The 26,615-nt window shown below is 40.8% G+C and overlaps 1 protein-coding gene across 8 annotated transcripts in view; it reads right to left on the bottom strand.

The window, feature by feature from the left end:
• mark2b (MAP/microtubule affinity-regulating kinase 2b) overlaps positions 1-26,615 on the bottom strand; it is a 47,604-nt gene that overhangs the window by 20,010 nt on the left and 979 nt on the right. For 6 of the 8 annotated variants that reach the window (XM_061031239.1, XM_061031238.1, XM_061031236.1 and 3 more), the window contains exons 2-14: positions 9,924-10,088; positions 8,067-8,120; positions 6,983-7,031; positions 6,171-6,236; positions 5,792-5,862; positions 5,261-5,317; positions 3,442-3,678; positions 2,528-2,647; positions 1,532-1,634; positions 1,226-1,338; positions 842-916; positions 507-564; positions 35-186 (exon numbers count right to left, since the gene is read on the bottom strand). In XM_061031239.1, the coding sequence (XP_060887222.1) occupies positions 35-186; positions 507-564; positions 842-916; positions 1,226-1,338; positions 1,532-1,634; positions 2,528-2,647; positions 3,442-3,678; positions 5,261-5,317; positions 5,792-5,862; positions 6,171-6,236; positions 6,983-7,031; positions 8,067-8,120; positions 9,924-10,088 (1,320 nt within the window). The remainder of the gene's footprint in view (positions 1-34; positions 187-506; positions 565-841; positions 917-1,225; positions 1,339-1,531; positions 1,635-2,527; positions 2,648-3,441; positions 3,679-5,260; positions 5,318-5,791; positions 5,863-6,170; positions 6,237-6,982; positions 7,032-8,066; positions 8,121-9,923; positions 10,089-26,615) is intronic. The other 2 variants (XM_061031241.1, XM_061031237.1) reach the window with 2 other exon arrangements.

Here is a 26,615-nt window from a genome sequence, read left to right on the forward strand (position 1 = left end):
GCAGTGTCGTTTTTTTTTTTTTTTTTTAACTCACGGTGGAAGGCGTGGCGCTCTTCTTGCGGTCACAGGAGACCAGTGGGCTTGCCGGCACCTTGGTAGTGGAGCTGCTCGATGAACTTTTCCTCCCGGAATCCTCCGCTGCGGTCCTGTTGTCTGCTTGACCCCCCCTTTTAGAGTAAGAGGATCCTACAGAGAGAAGAGAGGAATGCATCAGAAAGGCAACAACTTGCCTCTTCCTCTCTTCCCTCGTTCCTGACTCTTTTATATCTCTACCTGCTTGTGTTTGGCTGGACAAGACACTATCTCAGCGCCAGGATGGAAATTATATAAGAAGTTTAAAAAAAAACATTAAAGAATTAGTTCCATCTGCTGGAACAGTGTTCTTCATCTCACAGCTCCTGACAAATGACCGTCTCAGTCTGTTTCCCATCTGCGTCCACTTCTATCAGTATGTAATAGACATCTGCTGCACCCGCCCTCCCTCCTGTGACACACACCAATCTCACCCTGATCTGTGCCTCTGCGGTTCGTAGGCTTCTGGTTGGACGACACACTGCGTTGTACCTAAAAAAGGGCAGAAAACGGGACACACGTCAGCGTGGTATTCTTTTACAAAATACATTTGGGATGTAAGAATGTTGAGTGGGAGAGCTTCTGCTGAGCTGCTGTAATCACACATGAAACCTCCAACGAGACGTTCAACACCCAAACATCAAAAGCAGAAGACCACACTGGCTCTGGTAAAAACTGGTGAAGTCAGTGTACTTTTTTTGTTGCACTGACTGGAGTTGGGAGATCACATTAGGTGGTAGAATAAGCAGATTATGTGTTCTCATTGTACCTTATGAGGCGGGGAGGGGGCGTTTATGTTGCTTACATCACTTCCTGGCCGGGGCTTGATGCCGCTCTCCTCCAGCTGAGGGAAGAAGAAAAACACAAATCTGAATATGAGTGAATGAGGAATGGATGCAGGGAGACTGAGGTGTGGGTACAACATTTAGACTTCTTAACACGGTGCTGTTATGAGAATACTAAAGACCATCGATGATACATTTAAATGATGAGAGCAAACGCCATAAATGTACTTGTTCAGAACAATGATTTTTCCATGAGCTGCTTCAGTTTAACATCAGCGGAGGTCCGTGTGAGAGAGCTCTGACAGACTAATAATAACTGGCATGGCACAGTGTGAAGGCGTGTAGGTGTTGGAAAGAAAGCAGCGTACCTCATGGTTCCTATAGTCCAGTAGCAGATATGCAGCCATCACATCATTGTACTTCTGGTTCACCAGCGAGTCCTGGATCTCCTCCTGAGAGAATCCCATCTGTAACATGATGTCTGCGCACATGAAAAGAGATTAGAGTTACAATGTAGAGCTTCCTGGAGGTCAACAATTCTCCTTCAGATAAGTAAGATTTGTGCGCGAATAGAGGCTGCTAAGCAATTTGAAACTAATATATCTGTTTTCACACACATCTGTGGGGGCAGAATAGATTCATGGAAACAGATTGAGTGTATATCTGTAGGCTACCTGTCCTCCTTGGGTCCTTATAATCTGGCATGGGTTCGATGTACGGTTTGAGTTCCTCCTCATCGTAGCCCACATTCATCCAACGGTCCCTCATTATCTGCTGCTGGGAGGCAAGCCACACAGACGGACGCAGGACGACAGAACGTGTCAAAGTCAGTCGAGGGGTAAACGGGGAGAAGGGGACAAGAAATAAAGAGGATAATAGAAGAATAAGAACACAGCGCGGGGGTAGAGATGCAAAATGTAGAGTGCAAAAGTACTCAGTGGGAAAGGATGCAGGAGTTTGTTACACATGATAAATTAATCCAAACAAAATTAATTGCTTTTATTTTTTCATCTCATCAGCAAAGGCGGGGGAATTATCAATATGTAAATGCATCATCCTTTAAAGGGGAAACGTCTTATTCAAACAGCCTGGGATTCATATCTGGCATCACAACAAAGCGACAAACAAAAACCCAGCCTCGGCAATCTGACGGCTGCCTTGAAATCTAGTCAAGTTGTACACAAGCTTTTTCAAGTAGGCATCAATGAAACATCCACTGATCTGAATTGGAACACTGGAGCTTCAGTCTTGCGTCTGTATTTTCACAGGGTTGCCAAAAGATTAAGCAGCTTTAGCAGAAAGTAGCCAAAGCTTAAACGAGAGTACGTCTTTAATTCTGGATGATAATGTGAATCTGGTCAACTCATTTAAAACTAGTTAGCATTCATGTAGCCGCACTGCTACCAAATTTAGTAACTCATACATCCTAAAATTAACAAGTATTTACTGTGTCTTTAAAAAGTACATCACACTTCAGCCACAATTTCACAGATAGATGGTGAAGCAGGTCCCAGGATTCAGTATAGTACTGCTGCATATACCAATAGGAAGGAGAACAGACATCACTGATCGAGTCTTTACAGTCTGCATGTTTCAAGAAGGGGTATTATGAATGGGGGTTTTAATTGGAGAATGAAATGTGTCTGCATGTACGTGTGAATGCAGTGTACCTCGAGGCTGCCTCTTTTAGAGGGGTTCAGGATGAGGAACTTCTTGAGCAGGTTCTCACAGTCCGTAGACATATAGAAAGGGATCCTGTATTTACCACGCAGCACGCGCTCTCTCAGCTCCTGCAAATGCACAAAAACAAGGAAAGTTTGTCTTTGATGCCATCTGTAGAAGTAGTCAGTCACCCAAGCACTACAAAAATCAATATCACATTTAAAATCTTCTTCAGTGGCCTTTATGTAACATATTGCACTTTAACGGTGTGCCACTGAACATATCAACCTCTTTAACAGAACCTGTACTTCAAATCTCAAAGCAGAGTGTCGGGCCTTATATTGCAGATTAAATATCTTGATTTTAGACTAGTTTTTTTGTTTTGCCCTCAGTTTGACACATTTAAAATCAAATAATTCATCTTTTTGTGGCCAGTAAACTCAGAAAACAGTGAGTTAAATAAATAGTGAGAGCAGTAATGTGGGAGGTAAACTAAACTCCAGGCAGCTGCACTGCAATATAAGCCTTGATGGCAGTTTCCAGGCATGTAAATATCAATATCCTCACACTCAATGTTATATCGCCCACCCAAAATGTGTCTGCACTTCCAGAATGAGTCATGTGGGTTCTGAGTGAATGCACAGTATGATGGTAGGATGAATAATTATAACTACCAGTGTTAAAACAAAAGCATATAATGTAACATGTTGCGGTATTGATGTGATGCATCACTGAACCTTGCTTGAAGACAAAGTTGTTAGTCTGACATTTAATCAGTTGTACACATTTACTCCTTTGAGTTTAGTTTCTGCATTTCTTAGGGCAGAAGGAAGCGAAACCAGCGTGACAAATACTACAGCCACCCCTGCTTACGTAATGCAGACACATTTAAACACACAACACACTTTGACTGCTCCCTGACCTTAAGGTTCTGTCCGTCGAAGGGCAGCGAGCCGCTGACCAGTGTGTAAAGGATCACCCCCAGGCTCCAGACGTCCACCTCGGGCCCGTCATACTTCTTGCCCTGGAAGAGCTCGGGGGCAGCGTAGGGTGGGGAGCCACAGAATGTGTCCAGCTTGTTCCCAAGAGTGAACTCATTACTGAAGCCAAAGTCTGCTATCTTGATGTTCATGTCGGCATCCAGCAGCAGGTTCTCCGCCTAGAGGGAAAAGAAAACCATGATTAATAAAAAAACAAATGAAAGTCACAAGATGAGGAGGGAAGCAAGACTTTTTTTTTTTAACTGGCATGCCAAGACATGAGCATTTAAAGTGACTGATGAGATAATTTGTTCAACATATAGAACGAACTCCGACTCTGGTAGGGTCTGAGCTAAATGTGGTTTAAAGCTTGTTGTAAATCTGGCAAATACAGTTTCACAAATTAGCAACCCAGTTATCAAGTATCGTTGTAGCAAATGGATTTTCTCTGCCGTTATACCGAGTTTGAAGATGGTACATTTCAAGACAGTTTGTCAGTCAGTCTGACACTCGGCTTTCTCAGGGGAAAAAACCCTGCTGGGTGAGAGAAGGGGTTTTCGGGGTAATGGCTCGAGGCCAAGAAGTAGCACACAATGGACAAAGTGAGCCGCACAGTTTATTCCTGTGTGTGTTTGTACCCTAAGCCTAAAGTGAGCCAGTGAGCAAGGAGGCTGGGGTTGCCTAGCAACAGGTGCACTCTCCTTTTCACTCGCACTGAATACTCCACCATTTCTCTGTGTGTTTGTGTGTGTGGAGTTGGGGTGTTAAACACTGACATCATCTCTTCCAGGCATGTGATCTTAGAAGTAATCAGCATTTGTTTCTAATTCTTTTGCAGACAGATTAAATCATTTATTACACAAAAAATAACACTTTTACCCAGTAACAAAATAGAAACTTTGACACTTGTGTTTTCAATTTAAAAAAGCGCCCCCTATAGTAGATACAGCTGTATAAACAAGTGTATAACCTTACTTCAGGTACACAGGAGTTTTAAGTCCTGGACAGTGAACAGATTATTCCCCCCGCTTGCTGTCAAACGCAGCGTCATTGAAATATTTTTTGCATTTGAGTTTAGCGTGTGCCAGATTTCACCTCACAGTTCAGAGTGATCAGGATAATGTGCAGCATGGTGCGCATTAAATTAATGAGAACGGTCTGTCCTCAAGAAATCTCTTCTTTCCTAGGCTGCCATTATTTGTGTGTAAATGTCAACCATTATTACCTGTTGAAGGGTAGGAAACGATGGCCTTTTTACCTGGTCAAAAGATTTAAAATGTTCCCCTTAAAGCCCAAACTAACCGGAAACTGGATGAAGAACTTTGAGATGAAAGGGTGCTTGTATGGTTACTGTAATCATGATAATGTCTTATCGACAGGTTTGCCTGCTGGCACGTTAAGAGGATTTCAAACTCTGTGTAATACTATGAACCAAAACGACCTCGAAGCTTTAGACCTGTGTGTGAGTATGCTGTGTTATATTCAGAAACCACCTGATGTGAATCAAAGACAGGAGAGACAACGTGTTAAGATGTAGAAAGAGTGAGGGGCCCAACAAGCCAAACGATACAAGCAATGCATCGACCAATCACTGAGTAAGCTGTCTAAGGCATCGCGCTTAAGGTGAGACACTACTTTGTGATTAACCTCTGGATTCTGTGTTTCCGGGAGTGGGATTACATCTGGAAAAATGTAAATCATATGTGGATAAAACTAGAAAGATAGAGGTATATGCATGTATGCTTGCTTGTGCGTTCTCACCTTGAGGTCTCTGTGTACTATACACTTCTGATGGCAATACTGCACCGCTGACACAATCTGGAGAGTGGTCGATAGAGAAAAAGAGGCGAGAAAAGACAGAGAGAGAGAGAGAGAATAGAAGACACTGTGAGCCCTTTGAAATGATTTCATAAGGTAGAATGTTATATGAAAGTATAACAGATACAAAATATTTAACTATAACATTTCATACTCCCATTTTAAATGATGGTTATTGTTTAAGATTAAAATACAAATCCCTGTTTTGCTTTGCTTTACAAACTTTATTAAAATACTGTTCCAAATTCACAAGATAATTATTGATACATTGAGTAAATACTTCTTCATTTGTTTCATCCAAAATCAAACCATTGTAAAGCCTGTCAAAATATCTGCTTCTGCTCACTAAGCACGATTAACAAATATGAAAAACAACTTCAAATGTACGAAGGCAATACACTTTTTATTCTAAACATACAGCAGCACAAACACAAGTATCTTTAAGACTTTAATGGAGCACAACAACAATCATACCTGTCTGAATTTGGCACGAGCTTCTTTCTCCTTCATCCTGCCGTGGGCCACCAAGTAATCAAAGACTTCTCCTGAAGGAGCAGAAGAGGAGGAAAGATTTAGTGTTGGGATCTGACACTTGTGAACCAGAGTACTTGTGAATGGGACGCTGAAATAAGGATTGCCCTTTAAAAACAAACAAATAAAAATTGTGTGCACAGTAAGAAAAATGAAACAGGATAGAGCTGAGTATTTCTGATAACCACATTAGGATAAATTACTTACAAAACACAGAGTGCCTGTAAGCTGTGAGGTCACTTTTTATAAACACAAACAAACATTTGATTCTTACTAAACAGAGTGCCAGGCCTCAAGGGGAGTGACGGAAAGATGCACTTACCTCCACTGGCGTACTCCATTACCAGGTACAAAGTCTTCTCTGTCTCTATCACCTCAAAGAGCTTGACTGGAGGGAGAGAAAGAAGAGCAAACACAGAGTATTTCAGTGGAAAGACAAAGAAAAGGGAAAAGACATGGGGCAAAAAAAAGAGGGAGAGGGAATTGAGGAGAAGTGAAATGAAGATTTATGAAACAAAAAGTGAGTGTAGCGAGGTGAGCGCAAAAATGTTAAGAAAGAAAAACAATTATCATGATCGGGCTTGAATACGTGACCCTTAGGACCCCGTGTCTAACAAGTTTTCACCAGGCAGAAACGCGCCGGCTGTGTGTTTGTGCTCTGAGAAGAAAAGTGCTGCATGTCCGTCCTGTCTCTATGACGACAGTCTGTTGCCAATATGATTGATACTGCTCTGTATGTTTTTTATTTGAGATCGTTTTCACCCCAGGCGACATGGAGTAAAGATGATGGGGGTGCAAGACATGATCCGTGGGCGACAAAAATACGGGGAGCATCATACATTTGGAAAACATCGGCGGTGACGTCAACAGCACTCGAAGATTTTAAATCGAGTGCTCGGCCCAGCGGCACAAAAAAGGTGGAGCGCTCTTAAAAAAAGACCCTGGGTGCTGCGCTTCTCCGAGTGGGCGCCTGTTGCTGCGAACGCTCCCTCCTCAAAAAACAAAAACATTTTTTTTAAAGACGCTGGTGCTCAGAATAAAACGCTATATGGACACAGGTCCTTAGACACTAATTAGACCTGAATCCCTGTGAGTGAAGAAAAGAGTCCAATCTCATTGGTCAGTTTGACTCACCTATGTTGGGATGGTTCAACATCTTCATGATTCTCACTTCCCGGAAGAGCTGCAAGAAACATATTACGGTTAATATCAGTCATATTCCACTTATTACCTACGTGTTCAATGGCAAGTTCAGAGCATATATGTGTGTTAAAATGTGTCTTTGCAAAAACTTAAGAATCAATATTGTAATGGATTAAATGACACAAAAACAATGTGTTAATCTGTTAATAAGCATGTTGTAAAAAACTTAAAGAGGACAGATAGTCATCAATTATTTGCAGGATTCAAAAAATAACAATGTTTGACAAAATACAATGTCTGGATCAAAATAAGATTTCCATATTGTAAACATACAGTCTGTTAATATATACATAGGAGAAATGAATATTAATCATAGAATATAAAAGTGAAATGGTCTGATCAGAGTATGTTATCAGTAGTACAGGGCCAAGTCTTGTCCTTATGCACACGGATTTTGCTTTTTCTAGTGTGGCGACATTCAACTTAAGGGTGTGTGTGGGTGACGTTGGCCCTGTTGTGTCTCTGCTATGCGTTCACATTTTCTCGTCATGTGCGCCATGTACCGGTATCTCCTTTGCACACAAGTGTCTATTTCATGGCGCATGTCTGCTGGTGCATGTATGTATGTTTGGTGTGTGTGTGTGTGTGTGTGTCGAGGGAGCAAGCATACATGGTTAGAGAGTATGCGTGTGAGTGGGCAGACCCCACCCTGCCACGATCAAAAGAAGTAATTGCTGCTTGTTTCCTGTAATTAAAACTCTCTCTGAAAACTAGACCACTTCAGAAGGACAGCAAAAAGGGGAAATAGAGAGAGAGAGAGGGAGAGAGAGAGAGAGAGCGAGAGAGATAGACAGACAGACAGAAAGAGAAAGAGAGAGAGAGAGAGAGAGAGACAGCGAAAGAGAAAGGACACATGGGGCAGTGACTCTATAATGCCAGCTTTGAGAGGAACAACAAGAACTGAGGTTTGAATGTTGAGCTAGAAAGTTCATGTGTGTGTGTGTGTGTGTGTGTGTGTGTGTGTGTGTGTGTGTGTGTGTGCTTTTGAGAGATAGAGGTAAAGAGAGAGACCCACCTTCTGCAAACTGGAGGAGTTGAGCTGCGTCTTATCAATGATCTTTACAGCAACCTAGAAGCAAAAACAAGAACGTATATATTACACTTCTATCAGTTATCACACCTGCTGCAGTGGGTTTGACGCATCTCTCTCACACAAACCTGAACAGCCTCAGCCTGTGAAAACAGCACTAACATACACACACACACACACCGTTTTCGGAGACGTCACACACACAAAAAAGAACAGTAGAATATCACAGCATCAAGTGATAAACACAGTCGCAGCAGGGGACAGTTGCATAACGGGGCACTGTAAAGACAAGGACACACACAAACTCGGGCTTACGTCCTCGCTATAATGAGGTTTTCGGTTCAAAATCTGAAAGTGGTACCTCTCAGAATCTGGTTTAAGGAATGTGGACCATCATTACTTGGGAGACAGTCTAAACAGCTGACATGGGTTGCTTTTGATTCAGATTTTAAGACAGCAAGGTCTGATCAAACAATGGTATCAAACTGGTATCACTTCCTACTGCTTAATCTCCTCAAAAGGAGAATAAGACAGTGTTAAGAAACTCTCTGAAAAATATGGTGGAGAATTTTTTTGTCCTCGCAAATCAGATCTTATTTCAGTAGTGAGATAAAGCTTGAGGGTGGATCGTGTTTGTTACCTCGAGGTGACTGAAGATAACTGAGCACCTATCATATGAGCTGACATGTAGATGATAGCTGTTTGTTCTATCTGTGTGGTGTTTGTTTACAAAAATAAAATGTATACATGAAAACAAATAGAGACACACGCAGATGGGAGGGATTCAAAGTGAGAGATGCAAAGATAAGGCGAGGGAAACAAAGAATTATATCTTAACGGGAACATAAAAGAAGGAAGGTCTACTTCTCTCCACCATTTATGTCTTTCTCTGTCAAGTAACTCCTTTCTTCCACTCCTCTTTCTGGTTGTGCTTGTCTGACTGACTCTCCCTTGTTTTCTTTGTGTGTGTGTGTGTGTGTGTGTGTGTGTGTGTGTGTGTGTGTGTGTGTGTGTGTTTGCCAGCGAGTCACAAGGAGTGTTATCAGGGTGTCAGGCAGAGAGCTGTCACACATTGACAGAACCTGCCCACCCCTCTCTAGCTCTCCCTCTCTCACACACAGAGCAAGAGTTTACTTGACTGGTCCTCAGACTGAGCCCAGCACGCACTCCGCTGCAGACACAGCTTTTTTTTCCCTTAAAGGGACAGACCACCACGTGACGTCACAAATGGAATTCACAGTAAGCCCGGAGACTTTTAGGCTCCCCATTCAAGCCGACAGTGGTGATCTAATCTCCTGCAGCAGATGTACCGTCTCCAAAGACATGGAAGCCAAGGATCAGACCAGACCTACTGTGTGTCGCAGCATGAACCCTCCCCTATTCTCATCAACCAGGATTAACATTAAGACATTAGCTAAACATTCACAGTATTTCTTCTTGTTTCCACCATCTGGACTAATTAGAGAACACCCTGGTCTTCCTTTCTTTTCATTGTTTTGACACTAACTGCTGAGTAAAGTGGTAAGAATTCCTAAAATAATGACATTTCCTGTTCTTATTGTTCATTAAGGTCGTAGCATTTTGATGCTATTGTTACTCAGTTTTACATATGAACACTTCAAACACAAGGTTTTCTCCTCTTGAATAGATTTTCTCAGCAGTGCTGTTGTCATTTAGTCACTATCTGACCAGTTTCTATCAAAATAAACAGTCAATAGCAAAGTGGTCCTTCAGAATATGGCTAAAAATAAGTCTTGAGTTCAGACAGTCGGGGAGACTCTGTAAGTAAAAGACAGATTCAAAGCTTTGAGACAAATATAGCGTGTGTGCATGAATGCCTACCTCTTTCCCGGTCAGGACGTGTCGTGCCAGTTTGACCTTGGCGAAGTTGCCTTTGCCGATGGTTTTTAGCAACCGATAGTTACCAATGTGCGGCTGGTCGTCTGTTGTGGTCGTAGCAACGGAGTTCCGACATCGCGGCATGCTGGAGCGCGATGATTTAGACTCCTGAGGAGAGAGAGGCCAATATGTGAGCATGGGAAGACATGATGAGGCAGGAAGCAATGGAGACTGACAGTAAACCTGAAAGTAAACCTGAAAGTGAGAAAAAATTAAGGAAAAGTTAAACAACCCAAAGCTACCACGCATTGTTGGATGAATTTTGGACCCAGTGTGTTTCAAACTACAGGTACAGTGGAGTTGTTGGAGATCTTATTTGAAAAGCAAGAAGCCATCAGGGCTAGCATCTTTTTGTTGAAAACCTTACTCGTGAACTGTGCCGAGACAATGACCTCAGTTTGCTCAGTTGTACTGCTAATCCCAGCTTCCTTTACTGTATTGGTCTTTAGTTTGAACAAAACAGCCATAGCATGCAAAGTTAAAAGTTTCTTTGTATCGTAGTTTTTTATTAAAATAGCCTGAATTTAATCTAACAGCATACAGTAGGACTTTTTGACTCGAACACAAACCCACAAAAAGAAAACAAAGCTGCGCTGGTAGGTTTACATGGTGTGCAAGAGTGATTGGGTTTCAACCCCAGGAAAGGGTCACAGCAATCATGTGTGTGTGTGTGTGTGTGTGTGTGTGTGTGTGTGTGTGTGTGTGTGTGATCTGAGCGGACAGGTGACAGGGATCAGGGTCAGAGGAGAAGGACGACTGGCTCCAGGGTGACGAGCCGCAAACACACACGGGCTGTGACACAAACAGCCGTGCAGAAACAAGAATACACACTGGTGTGGGCTACAAAGACATGCATGCGCATGCATGCAGCAGCATAAATCACACACGCCTCTCGGAGATTTGACACCAATGAGGGAGACGGTCCAGTGAAATTCACACTGTTGGTGTGGAGCGAATGCGTACAGTAAAAATCGTCTCTTTCTCTTGTTCTTTACCTCCGACACTGACAAGTCATTTTCGGCACTTAATTATCTCTCTGTCGCTTGAAAAAGAAGCGGCTCGCTCTGTCACAAATAACCACACAAACCACATGTTAACAACTTATTCCTCCCTTCAGAACCATATTCAGGCCATGGGAAATATGCATAATCATTCTTTGTGTATCTTCTTTGTGCTAGTTAGTTTCTTGCTCCAGATGGTATGATCTAATGTCTGCACCCCAACCCACCTCCCACATCCTCATGCTGACAGTGCAGACCTGCATAAAGTGGAATAGGCAGAATTAAGCCACAACACAAGGGGAGGAAATTGAATTCTGAGCAATTGACATGTGGCATGAAACCCAGAGGACAGATAAGAGAAGGGCCGAATGTGGCCTTGTTTGAGGTGGATGCTTTGGGCTTTCTATTTCTCATTATTATAAAGGCCCTGACACACCAAGGAGACCGTCGGCTGTAGTCTTTGCGGTGTGTTCCAGTGCAACTTTTTGGCCAAGACAAAAGGTGTTGGGAGACCAAAGGCGGCCTTCGTCGCCCACTAGTTCTTTGCAGTCTGCTTGGTGTGTTAAGGCCTTTAATGTGTGATCGGGTGGTTGAGCTGCGTCTAGCACATTTCAACAATGTGCAGTCTGACTGTTAACCGCAAAACAGGTAAATAAAGTAACCTGAACCTGGTTACGCGAGCCAAAAGAAGAAATTTGCGGACAAAGCATGCCTTGTTTTCCCCCCAAAAAAACAAAGTCTTTCAAGTTTCACTAAAGCTATAACTATGTCATCCCCCATCAGTGTCTCTGACTGAACAGGCTAATAAATGAAGATAGTTTTACACATCTGTAGTTCCATCCTTAATGACGTAAGATATCTGTAGATTACAGCAAACTTTTTGCGCACCCAAAGATTTCTTTTTAGTGTTTGTGCAGCTGATGTCCCTGACCTCCCCCTGTCCCCTGAGTTATAAATACTGTTTTTAATGAAGCTGTTTTTTATATTACAGTCAGCTGTGTTCAGATTTTAAAAGCACTTTCTTGATAATAAGAGAGTTCAGGTTTCAGCTCCAACTGCTTCTACTAGGCTATTATTATTGGAATAGTAGCAATGTGTAAGCCTATAGTGAAAAAAAGTAGAGTAGGATGTGATACATAATTTAGGCTTCATTCATGGAGAAGCATTTTGATTTATGGCTATGGTGTTACATTTCACAGTTTGTGTCACGTCTAGCTGAGGAGTGGTAAACTTTATTTTTATTTTTTTTGGTTGATCTGAAAGAATGATCCGATCCAAGCCGAGGGATTTGTGATCCGTAACACCACAAACTAAAGCTGAAGTACCAGTCAGTGAAATGAGACAAACCAACTCTCCGAGTTCTTTCCCTTCTTCTACAGTCCTCCACTCTTTGGTCTTGCTTCTCTCCTATCCTCTTTCATGTCTGACTATTTTTGTCTTCTAAGAAACTGCCCCCCTCCCCGCCCCGAACACACATGAGCATATCCACCTCTCCTCTCAGTTATAATTATAGACTTGTGCGAGGACAATAAGTGACATCATTGTGTTGTTCTCACATTCTCTCTGATGCTCTATTGGACTCGTGAATACGAGTGTAAAGCTGCTTTCAGAGAAATGGATTCCGAAGTCCAACGAGGGAAATCTAATTTGACATTCACAAAAGCTGACAAACTGCAGTCGAGTGCTGAATCTCAGGGTGTGTTGATGACATCGCTGCCAGATGAAGGGACCTCTTGTAGAAGGATTGGAGGGAGTGAACTGAAAACACATGGCTAAATGACACATACCTAATCCATTATATGACCTTTTTTTAACAACTCCAGGTGACAATGTGATGGAAGCATGCACGAGTGTGAATAAGGCTGAAGAAGTCTGGATGGCCTACATGAGTGTTTAAAAGGCAAATCTGAGTTGTAAGCAAAAAAAATGAACAATTAATGTGGCACTTCCAAAATGTCTCCACATACATTATCATGTATTCTGTTATTTATCAAATGGCACATTATTCCTGCTGTCCTTCCTGCACTGCCACATACATACTGGATTCACCCACACACGCACAGTAACAAAAAAAACAAACAAATTAACTCAAACCTATACAAGTTCATATGCTTCGTCAAGTAAAAACTCAAATCACTTAAATAATGTAAGAGCCATTGGCTGCCACACTTCATACACAAGCATGAGCATGAGACCAAAACACACACACACACACCAGTCATTTTAATCCAAGGCATTACTGCCTGTGTTTTGACTCAGGCCTCATTATTGCTGGCTTTTACTTTTCCGGGTTACGGGAAGATGCCATTCAGATCTATGACCACATTACATTTTAGGGAGTAAGCATAAGATGAACAAGAAGCATCTTTGATACTGTGAAAGGAATCTCCGTTTCGTCTTCCACATACTCCATCCATTATTAATGATCACTTATAATGTGATCAGACTGCCTGTTATCATCTGATTGGACTGCTCTCCTCACATTAGCCTATACTGCAGTCACAATGGACAATCACATGTTTCATAGTTTTTCTTTTCAGGGAGAATTTAAGTTACTTTTTTAATAGAGGAAAAGTAATATTAAAAAATCCAAGTCATTAACAGTTATTTCTGAAAGTGGTTTTAAATCCTAATTGTGGGGTAGACTTTCAGAAACCCATTACTACTTCAATCTAGGGATGAAATGATTCCTTGAATCAATCGAGTAACCTTGATTTCTAAAATGCAATTTGCCTTAAGTGTTTTTTAGGATTCATCCATCGCTATAGAAAATGTTTTTACAGCTGTGAAATCAGACACGACACTCTTGGCAGAAGCAGCGTCAGTCACTGTGGATCGATGAAGGAAATACTGTTATCCTCGAGAAGTTGACAAGTCTCTGTCCTGCACTTGTTGCCCCCTCTGTCCCCTCAACAGAGGCCTCTGGAGAAAGCAACATGACGTGGTCGAAGTGCGTCAGTTCACGAAGCAGGGCCGAATCCAGACTTTTTTTTTTTTTTAAATGGGGTGGCCAAGCCCAGATTACCAGTTACTGCAGCCCTACTTCATCATCACAATTAAAATTTGTTGAATCTCATCTCAAAAGCAGCGCCAAAAAAGTATGCAGTATTAGCAGAGCATACACAGGAACTATTGTACTCAAACAAGCACATCTGAACGGTGCAATTTTACAAAATTATTCCAATTAAATATGAACAAAGCTTTTACTGGACATTTACTGACCTGAACTCAATTGACTGTGTGTTGCCAATAACTCAAACCTCTCTCCTGTCCTGGTCTGCAGACTTAAACTTGCTGCTCGGGCTGTGCTCTAAAAATCTTTATATTGACATGTGCTCTCTGCAGATGTGTGCGCCCATACAGATTTTATAGAATCGATCGGGCCGCAAAGCTGTGATGGCAGTTTTGAAAGATCAGATCAGATCAAAACAAACAAGCAAGGATGAGAAACTCTATCCACCGTTTACAAAAATCTAAAATGCACCCGTAATCTTTGCTTTCATTTTGTCTAACACTAGGAAGTTGTGAGTTGGACATTAAGTCGTGCAGTTTGAAATTTCCTTCAACGTCTAAACGGGATCGGATGATAACAAAAGCACTTTTCTGCGTTATTTATAAAGACTTACGCCTATACAGCGTATTTGATAACGAAGGCTTCAGACGGCTGCTTAATGAGTGTGGCCAACGCCATGTACTTCCCCACTCTTTTGTTCATTACAGAAACTGAAGTGTCTAAGGTGTTTGTAGATGTAAAGCAAAAAGACATTCTTGCAAATACAAGTGGACAGATGTACAAAAGGATTGCACTGCTTTTGCAGGCGCTACACCTGTGCGAATGAGAGAAAAAGATTCCACAAAGTACACTCAAAGGGTGAAATGCACGCAAACTGCACTAACAAGCAGATAGCATCCTTTTCTCATTTGCATCTATGTAGAAATTATGGATGCGAAGGTGCAAAATAACCCCCTACCTATGCAAATAATCCTGGTCGCAAACACAGCTCATCCACAAAGACCAGCGCCAATTGCCACAGGCAGTTACTGTGGTGCTATTTAAGCTAGCAATTTTTCCATTCTTTCTCTGTCTGCTTACTCAAATTAATAAATAAGGACGACACATTGCTCTCAGCTGGGGCGTTACTGTGGCACAGCATATATAAGCGATGTCACACGCAAACTTTCCAGTGATGCAGAAAACAATTATGTCTCTGTACGGTTTGAAATGATATGTCCAAGTCTGTAAATATTACTTTGACATTACTATAATTAATTATCAATCACAACTTAAATAATTCCGAGGCTGTCAGCAACCCGACACGGTAGTTCAGCACAAACTGGAAAAAAAGCCGTGCGACAATGATGCATATCAAAACAATCATCCTCAGACTGCATGACGGCATGAAAAGCAAGCAGCTGCATAAAAATACTGAAATTAAGGCATGATACGTTTCTGTTTTGACATGAGGGAGAGACGGACGGACAGCGGACGTCTCTCTCTTAAGCTTTTTTAAGACTGCTTTTTTTCCCTCAAAAAGTGCTGCAAGTAAGCTCAGCCGTCATCACGTCTTTGAACATTCATATTGATTCCACGACGACGCAGTATTGGTGTCCCGGTCTGTGAATTGGCATTGCGTTTCGGTGTTGCGGACGCACGGCACAGCGGGAGCTCCACGTACACACACAGTCAAGCCATTCACAAACACACAGCGGCGAGCTTCCCCGCTGGCTCCATCGACACCACCTCTGTAACGACTCCGTTTCTACCTCAGATGACAGTACATGGGCGAAACGTCAGAGGGGGTGTAAATATTGCGGCTTGAAACGGCAGTCTGACTAGGGCTTCTGTCCCTTTATTTATGAATAGCCTTCATAAAAAAAAAAACGGTCGGAAATAAACCCGCCCAGGTGTCGTCTGTGGAACTGCTGAAGCCTCTGTTCACTCACACACCTGTCAGTGATTTGAACCATGATTGGACCTCTTTTCAGGACCAAGTGGCTGTGGACAAGTCTGTGGGAGTGACAGCTCCACCACCATGTTCATTTTGTAGAACCTGTTTGGGAAGGAGGACTTGTTGTTGTTGTTGTTGTTGTTGTTATCATACGTCTTGGTGATCAGAATTTATTACATCATAAAAGCTCCAACTATTTACAACTTGTCCTGGTCGGATCAACCAAACTAATTTAAACACCCGTGTAAGTGTACAGAGAATTAAAACATTTTTAACAGCCAATCCTCACACTTACCGGTAACAAAGATCTTATTAATGTCATATTGTGCACAAAATACGTCCTCAATATGCTTTGCTCAGTATGCACCTTATTGGTACCACAATGCCAAGCAAAGCATAATTATTTATCAAATCAATTTAATGTGTAACAACGTCCCTTCTTTCCCTTTTTTTATGAAGTAACTAGGAGGTTCTTAGATGAACACTTTTAGTTTATGGCCTGGATCCAATATGCTATTTATAAACATGTGTATCAGAAACTAGATGATGCTTAACATTGGAACTTTGATTTAAAGTATAAGGTATTATCTGAGGAATACATTTCTCCTCTTTTCTACCTAACAAATACAAATACAGCTACATGTTAGCTTACAAGCTAAGGACAGATAGGGTCATTATCAGATAGATAACATGGCAACAAAGCTTCTGCGTTACACTGAAATTTGTGGGTGGGAGGACACAGAAACACACACACACACACACACACCTCCAAACTCTGGGCAGTAATGGATGTGTTACCATGGAGATTTGTCGCATGCTGAATCTGCACTGTATATCGATGTTTTTTATCTCTTTCATCCTTCTTTTACTGTCTTTTGCTCCCACCCTCCCCCTTCACATCATTTCTGTTTTTGTTCTACCCTGCTATTCATACACTTTTGTTTCTATTAATGTTCCTCTCCAATGCAAAGACGGGCTCCAAGAAAAAAAACTTCATTGACAACCCCTGCTGTACTTCAATGGGGGGCATGATGTATGCATCAACCTTACTTAACAGGGGTATCTCAGAAGAGGTTAAAATATCCAACTTTTATCACAAGTAACTTTTGTTCTTTTCGTAAACCACAGTATTATGGTTGCTATATAGTTACTCCTACACACACACACACACAAATAATGTCTAAAGCCACAACTACTAACTGGAGCCAGTTAGCTAATTACAAGGAACTCCCAACGGGGAATAACTTTGGGAGTACTCATGTGAAACAACCACTCAGGGAAATTAAAAGGACCAAGTTAAAAAGCTGCCAAATGCCTGACAGAAATGTTACTGCACCTGTTTGACGGTTCCTCTCTTTCATTTCAGTGAAACTGGACCAGGGTGTATACACGTTTGCATAATTCATATTTGGCAATGGAGGAAATAACAAGAACAAATGCAGCTACAGTAAGTCACAGCTTTAAAAAGCCACTGAAAACAATTGAAGGTTCCTTCTTTTTTAATGTATGCTACATTTTGATACGCCCTTCGGATGATGATTTCCAAAATGTATAGACTATTATCGGGCCCGTTTGTAGCTTTTGAGACGACCATAAATACATCATTCACACATGTTAGTTTATGTAGTAGAACATTTTTCATCATGCCAGTGAGTCAATGTTAATGACTTATTAAATCATCTACAGGCAGACATCATTGTAGAAGGATTTTAAGACATTTGATGTTGATAAACATAACCGATTTTGGCTCAGAAGAGGTGCAGGTTTCATTGAAATCCAGATTCATATATAATGATGTAACAAGTAACTGCTGTCAAAAAGATGATCCGACTAGTTGTAGTATTCATAGATGCTTCCAGTTGTATAGGCAGCACAGCATAATGTATGTATACTCTATATGCAAACTGGCTATACAAACTCTCTCCACACACAAACACACACACACAAGTGTAAGTACATTTGTGAAAGGCCCCTTACTTTAGCAAGGTGGTGTGACGCTAGGTCTCAGTTTGCTGGGAATTAAATGTTGTATGTGTGTGTTCTCTTGAACTGTACTACCCTAGCTCCCAAGGCATGTGTTTTGTGTGTGTAAAATCAATCCAGAGCTCCTGTTTGCTCTGTTGCTGTCACTGTTTATATACAAAAAGCACAGCACTTCCTGGCATCCCCTTGTTCTGCTCCTATGCAACTTGATGTGAGTGAGTGTGAGCCGAACATGTGGGCCACCGTGGTAAAGAGGTCTGCGTCGTTCCACAGGGTGACTGATTTGAAATGGTGCTAAATATACATGATTCAAGTTTATTTAAGGGCTATCAAACGCCAATTTTTTTTTAATTGCGATTAATCTGTGAATTTCAATAGTTAATGGTGCTTAATTACGCATGTGTGAAATTCCTTTTTTTTTACGTGTACGTTTCAGTGTATGTTGGTGTATGTCAGCACACATATGTGAGACAGCAGAGAAGCAGGAGAGACAAGCTGCAGCTCCATCAAACGTGCTTAAAACACAGCATATCTTTACACATGATTATAATTGTATCAACATTTACCCAGCAGGTGGCCGATGGCCCCCTGAAATGTTCTCCCCAAAACAGAAAACGTATCTGCATTTGGTGCTAGGCGGGTGATAATTTCCGACCCTGGCTTTGCTTATTCTTGGCTCACACATTCAATGTTTTTTAAACCAGTCACTGAAATAAAAAAAAATTTGCCTTTTTTTAAGCTCAAAAATATTTTGTCAATAATCTGCGAGCCACTCTCATATTTTACTAGCATTTGGCAGGTGGCAGGTGCTAATTTACCAGGCAGCCACTGTGTGACATGAACCCCAACTAACCCAATTTTAACACTGCCTGGAATCTGAATCAGTGTGACTCAGCAGAGATCAGAAAGTTCCCACTAATGACGCAGTTAATCTTGCAGAATAAGAGAGGTAAACGGGACACGGGTTAGAGCCTCAGAGAGAAGTTGGGCAACAGTTGGGGGTACTAAAAACATTTTAAAATAGCCTTTTTTTTCAACGACTGTTAAGAAAGTAACGGGTATAGTGCAAGCAACACCACCACAAAACTTTTCACACGGAGCATCTAAGCTGTGGAGAATATGTTTTGGATAATAAGGAGCATTACTACTGCTCGGGTGTAGCATTGAGAAACAAGAAAAGTTTTGATTTGGACAATTAACTCAGAAACTTTTTGCAATTGTTGTTCCATTTTACACAATGAAAAATATTCAAACTACAGTAATGCTTTCACAGTCTCACAAAACTTCCTGAAGTTGAAGTGTTAGCTGCTTGATGTAACACAAACAGACTCATTTTTCACTGACTTTAACCAGACTTTATCCTGCCAGCCGCCTAGTAAATGTTCCGCGTGAACTCGGGTTGAGCTGTTGCGTGAAGGCAGCAGGAAATACTCAGGAAAATTCACCGTGAGCGAGTGGGTGGTGTATTTTACATCCTGTGACCGATGCACAACCATAAACTGTAAGCACAGACCCGGTGTTGTCTCCATGCCTCATTATCAAACTGCTTCATTATGTTTTCCGGTATGTTCTTCTGTTCTTTTGTGGATATTTTAATTTTGTCAAACATTGATAGCATTGATATAAAGGCTACATTTCTCATTAAAGCGTTGTTCTCTGTTGCTTCATACGCAACTTCTGTATTTTTTTTTTTTTTTTTTAAACGTTGCGTCTTGCCTCCTATACCCCTTCTCCAACGGCTGTGAAAGTTTCCCACTGTGATGTGCATGTGTGAACAACTGTCTCAGGAAGATTTCAGGGGACAATCTACGTAAAATTTTCTAGAACCTTTCAGGAGTGCAAATGTGGAAAAGGCTTTAAACAGCTGTTTTGGTATCTAGGAATGGTTTTATTTAGTTTGAAGGACTGGTTAGCTTGTTTCAACTTTAGCTTTAGTACAAATACAGGTGCATATCTTTTAGATGTTTCCTTATTTGGAGTTACAAATGTATCAGAACAACAACCGACAAGAATGCATACACATGTGATCACTATAAGAAATGCAAATTTTGACGGAGGACTGACATCAGATGACTCAGCAGGACTGAAAAACATTCAAGCAATGGGAGAGAAATTCACACTCCTTCGTCTGAATGACGTCAAGCCCTTAAAATCGAAGGTCTACAGTTAGCTGCCACACCTACCACTCTGCTCAACTGGAAGGGCCTGTTTAACCCTGTCAGACAATCGAACACACACAAAGCGCTGAACTACACTGCATTGTTTGTGAAACACCTTGGTAGCACCTGCGAGTCCTCTATTAATTTTTCCACAGGAACCTCAGGTAAAAATGACTAACACAACTCATTAAATCAAAACTTAATTCGGATCTGACTGACAACTCATTGCATGCGTCTGGGGACAAGAAGAAACTCCCAGTATGTGTGAGCGCCGGCAAGAACAAATGAGAATGTTAAAGAGTGAATGATCCAGTGTGTGTGTGTGTATGTGTGTTAGCTGCAGGTTCTCTGTTGCTAGGGCCCTGGCTAGCTTTGTCTTTCTCTTCATCTGCCTAGTGACTGGTTTGGTAAGGACAGAGGGATAATTTATGGTTTCCTGGGTGTATGTGTGCAAGTGCGCATGTGTTTTATAGATTTCTTATTAGATGACTCATTCAAGGAGAGCATGAATGAAGTCGAGCAAAAAGGTGAACACTAGAATAATGAAAAACGGTCTTCATCAGCACGCTTGTGTTAATAAACTCATGTGGTGCTTTTAGCTCATCTGTATTGGATTTCGAGCTCTGCAGCTTGCAGGGAGATTCGCTGAGACTTTCACACTCCCAGGGCGTCGGATGAAATACATCAAACTGTGCTCAGCAGTGTTTACTTTATCTATGGTTGCTTTGGTGATTGATGGCCAATTCAAACCTGGAACTGTCACTATCCGAGTCCTGGAGCAGGATAAAAAAGGTCAAACCGGAATAGACAAGACACCTCAAATAGAGGAAAGACGGTGGTTTGGGGTTAATGAAGAAATCATATGGATACCTCTGAAACCGTTCATGACTTAAACAGTGGTCACTGGTTCAACCACAGATCAGGGTGCTATTTTGTACATGTCATCCCCAACTCTCTTTTCCTACTTTTTCTGTCCCTTTACAGCTGTCCCGTCTTATAAAGGCTAACATTCAAAAACATTTATAATAATAATCTTTAAAATCAGAGTAAGAACAGAAAATTGGATTATCTCTAGCTTATAAAAATGATCATGCGATGAGGACAATTCATAACATTATGTTATCTTGCCATGATAGAAATCACATGCATGCTGTTATCCTTTCTCATGCCTCCCTTTTGATGTATTGACTGTTGCTGTTTTTATTTAAGAGTCACACAAATTTATTAATCCCAGAAGGGCAAATCAGTTTCACAGCCTCCTGAGTCATTAAAAGAAGTCCAGACAATCACAGCAGCATTTGCACAATTGCATTCACCTGCCAGAAACAACAATTCAACAGACGAACAGGTTGCAAAATGAGAAGCCAGATCAAAAAAAATGTTTTGCTTAAAATGTATTGACTAAATCGATACAGTACATAATGGACCTTACAGGTTACGTAAGCGTACAGCAACTGACCATAAATCAATTAAAGTTGTTGAGCATCCGGTTTATATATGAATTGGCTGTCAATCGATTGTCCTTATTCCTGTCTGGCACCAAGATCTCCAATAAAATATTTCAGTGCCCTCATCCCACCATTCTTTCGATCCCATCCCAATTTCTGCTGCTTGATTTAGAAGGGTAAGCGAGGCAAATCACAGGGGCAGTAAGTGTATACTTGAAGGCCCCCTCGCCAATCATTAAAAGGTTACTTCAATTAAAGTGCCTAAGCTAGCATTTCGAGTGTTTTTTTGGTTGTGAGGGAACTTTATTCTTGCCTCTAATCAAAGGCAAATGCTGTTAGTGTCAGACTAGGCTTCCTATCCCTTCATATGGGCCATCTTGCAATGTATGCAGTGATGTTGCTTTGTATGCATCCTAGCACAGGTTGCATACACAGGGATGGTTGTCGTTAAGATTTTATTGACATGACACTGGTATTGATACAGATACTGCTTATCAATGGGGAAATTCTATCAACACTCTTATCTATACTTCTCTCTATGATTTGGTGCAAAAAAGAAAATTAATTTTGTGGAAAAATGTTGAAAGACAACTTTTTATTTTGTAGCTTCTCTGGTTACAAAAGCTCTGTGACATTCTGCTGATTAAGCCTAAGTCACAACTTGTTAGTCCAAAATATTTATTGGAATCAACAAGAGACTACTTACAGTAATTGACCACTTTGTTATTTGGCCGACAGCTGGTGTTCTGTTGAGTTGTGCTACTTGGTCTGGAGGAAAAAAAACTTCCGTAACACAAATCAAGGAAGAAGATATCGCCTATGAAATAATGCTCACAGTATGGAACAACTTTATATTACACTCAGGGTCCGAAATCCATACCCGCCAAGCGCCAGTAAGTTTCAAAGGGATATCAGCCACATGACTGGTAAATGTTTATACCCAACAGTCATGTATAAAAACTTTGCTGAGTTTGATTTAGCTGCAGAACCAGGATTAAGGCTTTGCACAAATTGGCAGAGAGGCGATTGTTAGCATATCTCGATTAAACACAGGATCTTATGGAGAGCCCTGACTGTTAATTCAGATGTAATGTTGATGTTAATACTGTTAGGAGCAACAAGTTGTCCAGTACTTTCGCTACTGACCAATCTCATACATATACCAAAAAAAGACTGGTTCTCGATACCCATTTTTATGCAAAAATATCCCAAAGGACACAGCAAACTCGGCATTGATGCATCCAAAATGCAACTTATTTTAGTCCCGTTTAATTCCACATTTTACACTGCATCAGCACATAGAGCAACATGTAGGGGCAACGGCTAAGAAACACTCATAATTGAGTGTAATCTATCAGTCAGCCACATGTTACTTTTGTGTTTGTATGGCGTGTTAGGCGTGGTTATAACACCACAATATATGTAATAATTATCAGTGTACATGATAGAATAGAGGCATTGAAATGTACCAGAAGCCCCAAAGTGTGAGCTTTTATGAACAACATGTTGCTCACCTCCTAGCTGGCTACTTTTCCTTACTGGCTGAATACTCCTTATGGCTTTGGAAAGCCCTGTATACTACTATATACTGCACATCCAGAAACAACATGAATTTAGGGGGGGGGCACTCAAATGATCCACTGTGGATATTTTGGACCATTGAAATTGAAAATGATCATTGTCACTGTTTATGTTTAATTTCCTTGTGACTTAGTTTATTTCCTTTTGGCCCGGACAGACTACAATTATAACCCTAATGCAAACATGAAAACAAGTCCTAAATGTGATTACGTTTGTTCAAACATTTATAGACAGTAACTCTTCAATAACTTGGACAAATGAATGGTTCAAACACATCACACGTCCATATGAGGAGGATCCAGTTTGCTAAGCTGGCGTGCAGTTATACTACGATACTAGAAACAATGACATGGAGGGTGAAGAAACAATTGAAAAGGCAGACCAGTATTTCTGGCTGCATCAGTCTATCTTTTCACAAGTGGCTCAATGAATAGAGAAGGAACATACTAAAACAGGAAATCAGACAATAAAGAGATCATGCTGGGGAAGTGGACTAAGAGAGCAAACCTGCAGCTAACAGGTTTACAAAACAAGTTACACATAACCCATTTGCGACTTATCTACTAAAATAATAGTTTAAAATCCCATCCTTGTTGCTAAAATAGTTTCAGAGACAAAATGTATTAAATAATTGTATTTTAAATTGCCATTATTTAACAATGTATTGTGTACAAATTAAAAGTTCAACTGGTGTGCCATTAGGTTATTGTTAAATGGCATTAAGTTCCTCAAAATTTAAAGCCACATAAAAACCCTTGTGTAACATGGCAAAACATGTGGGTTTATTGCTACTCAGTGTATCTGCTGTTAAAACCGTTAGGAAGATGTCACAAGTCACTTCTCTTCCTTTTAACAGCTATCCAGTATGAGCCTGGATCGGTAGCTTTCACTGCACAGACCCCTGCTGACACTTAAAAACATTAACTTGCAGCTTGGTTTGCCATTCAAACTTTCCATCCCCGGTCAAGTGAATCTCCATTAGGCTACCAAAATGTGAAACATTAAAATAAACTGCCTCTCCATTCTAGGAATATCAGGCCTCGTGCAGGTCCAACATTACGTTTTGTAAAGAGTATCTGCTTTCAGAAGAGGCACATTCAACCATGTCAAAATATACATTTGGAGTACCTGACAGGAACAGAGACAGTCATGTCAACACTGAGCCTGCTTTCGTGTCCGGTGCCATTTTGTCCTGTATCTTGAGACCCGACACCAGGGGCTTTCTATACATGGACTTTAAAACAGACCGTTTGTGTGTGGGAGTATCCATCTGTGACCCTTTGCCTACAAACCAAGTTAAGGACTTGCCATGACCCCAAACTTTTCTTCTTTCACCCCCAAATCCTAACTAGGTGCCATAGGGTGTATAAGGGTTCTTTCTGGCCTAAAATGGCACTACAGCATAACACCACATGGGGCTGTATTGGTACAGGGTAGGGCATACCCGGAAGTTTAGTGTGAGTGTTATTTATTACCAGGGTATTGTACTTTGGTTTTATACTCTTTTCAAGTCTGAGTGTTCAACTTTTAAGCATTATGACACAATCCCCTCAGTCTTCTTGTAGCTTGTTGAACAAAGCTGAACACTACAAAGTTGTGGATCTACTTATGTGGATGTTTTCCAGTTCATGACTGGCCAGCACAAGGTGTTGTTAAATAATGTTGTACACAGCAAAGTTTAAAATGTGATTTTTTTTTTTGTTTGGTCCTTTGGAGTGCCAAAAATTGTCAAATTAAAAACAATGAAAACAATGAGGAGTGTGCTTATAACAGGTTAAAACTGACTGTGGCTGTAAAAGTCAAAGACTTATGTAATCATCAACTATACCGTTTATGACCTCTGCTGCAGGTATGGGTGTGTATCCATGTAAGAATATGCATTCGTCACTGGCGTCAGTTTACCTTCACACAAATGTAGCTGACGATCTACTTTCTTGTTAAGTCTTACGGAAGCAGTGATCCATTGTGTGAGACAAGCCAACACACACACACACACACACACACACACACACACACACACACACACACACACACACACACACACACACACACACACACACACACACACACACACACACACACACACACACACACAACACATGCAGTGAGAACATGGTATCAACACAACTTCCGTCAGCATTTTGTTCGTACAACGAGCGAAGATAAACTCAATCTTTTAACCTTTGAGTGTCCAACACCAAGAGTCTTCCCAACTGGCTGGTAAGAGCAGGTCTAAGGTCTGGTTTAATGTGCAGCTGCACTTTACACACAAGGGTTGGGCTTTTAATGCATCAACTACAACACAGTTTGGTTAAGGCTGCAGCAGTATAGACAACATTTAAATGTGCTACTTTAATCAACCATTTTACATGTCTGTAATAACCCTTGACTGGGCATTCACTTTTTTTAAAGGTATTATCAAATGTGTCTTTATGTGTGTGCATTTGTTTATGCTGCTTTGCTCTTCAAAGCTACAGACCAACTTCTTAAATTATCTTTCACACCAAGACTCAACACAACTACTTTCACATTACTCAAGCAACACAAATATAGAAACAGGTCAAGCACACACGTCCTGACATCATACACTGGCCACCCTGTTACATGTAGACACCCAAAACTTCTACCTATCTATCCCATCAAGCTTGTCAAAGTAAGACTAGTCATGGTCTGTATTGGAAACTATAATGTGGGCCTCTGTGGCTTTCATAATTACAAAGAGTGTAGAGATCAAACTGTCTACAAGATTAAGAAAGATACTGCAGTCTTGAAAGCAATGGTTTTGTTCCAGATGTCTAATAATGAGCACTTGCCGGTTGTTTCTTTGTCTTTTAAACTTTTAAGTACACTGATAAACTGTTTTACTACCAACATGAATGAAAACAGGAAACATTAAATCTTCTGTAACTCTGGCTCCTGAACTCTTTGCTTTGACGGGTGTTTAAATGAATTAAGACTCCTCGAGTGTTCATGAGCCCTCAGGCCTGAGTGTAAAGGTCAGTAGTTTTAGGTCAAAAGAGGATGTGTACTGTTTGAAACTATCTTTAGTCATCCCACATGTACAGAGCCCAAATCATTTCAAATTAAAAGTCTGGGATCAAATTGTGACAATATCATAAATTCAATCTATTTGGGTTTCAGCTGTGCCCTGGACCACACAATTCATTTGTTAATCTCCTTAACCTTTTCGGCAAGAATCTAAGTGTCTAGTTTTGTTATATTACAATTCAAAAATTATTATAATGTTTTAATCATATAACACCTCAATTCTACAACTAAAGTTAGCCATACTCTCTTTTAAAATACTTCCTACTTGGCTTTTACCTCTAGTTTACATTATTCTATATTCTATATATTGTATATTCAAATATTTATTTTTAAAATGTTACTGTATATATGTGTATTAGTAACTTGAGTGTTTATTGCATGGCCTTGCGGAACAGTCTTTACATTTCACTGCACATCTGTATGAGCATGTGACAAATAAAAATCTTGACTCTTGAATCTAGTTGAG

The sequence above is a fragment of the Labrus mixtus genome, chromosome 23 (genome assembly GCF_963584025.1).
Source record: "Labrus mixtus chromosome 23, fLabMix1.1, whole genome shotgun sequence".
In the NCBI taxonomy this organism is placed as follows: domain Eukaryota; kingdom Metazoa; phylum Chordata; class Actinopteri; order Labriformes; family Labridae; genus Labrus; species Labrus mixtus.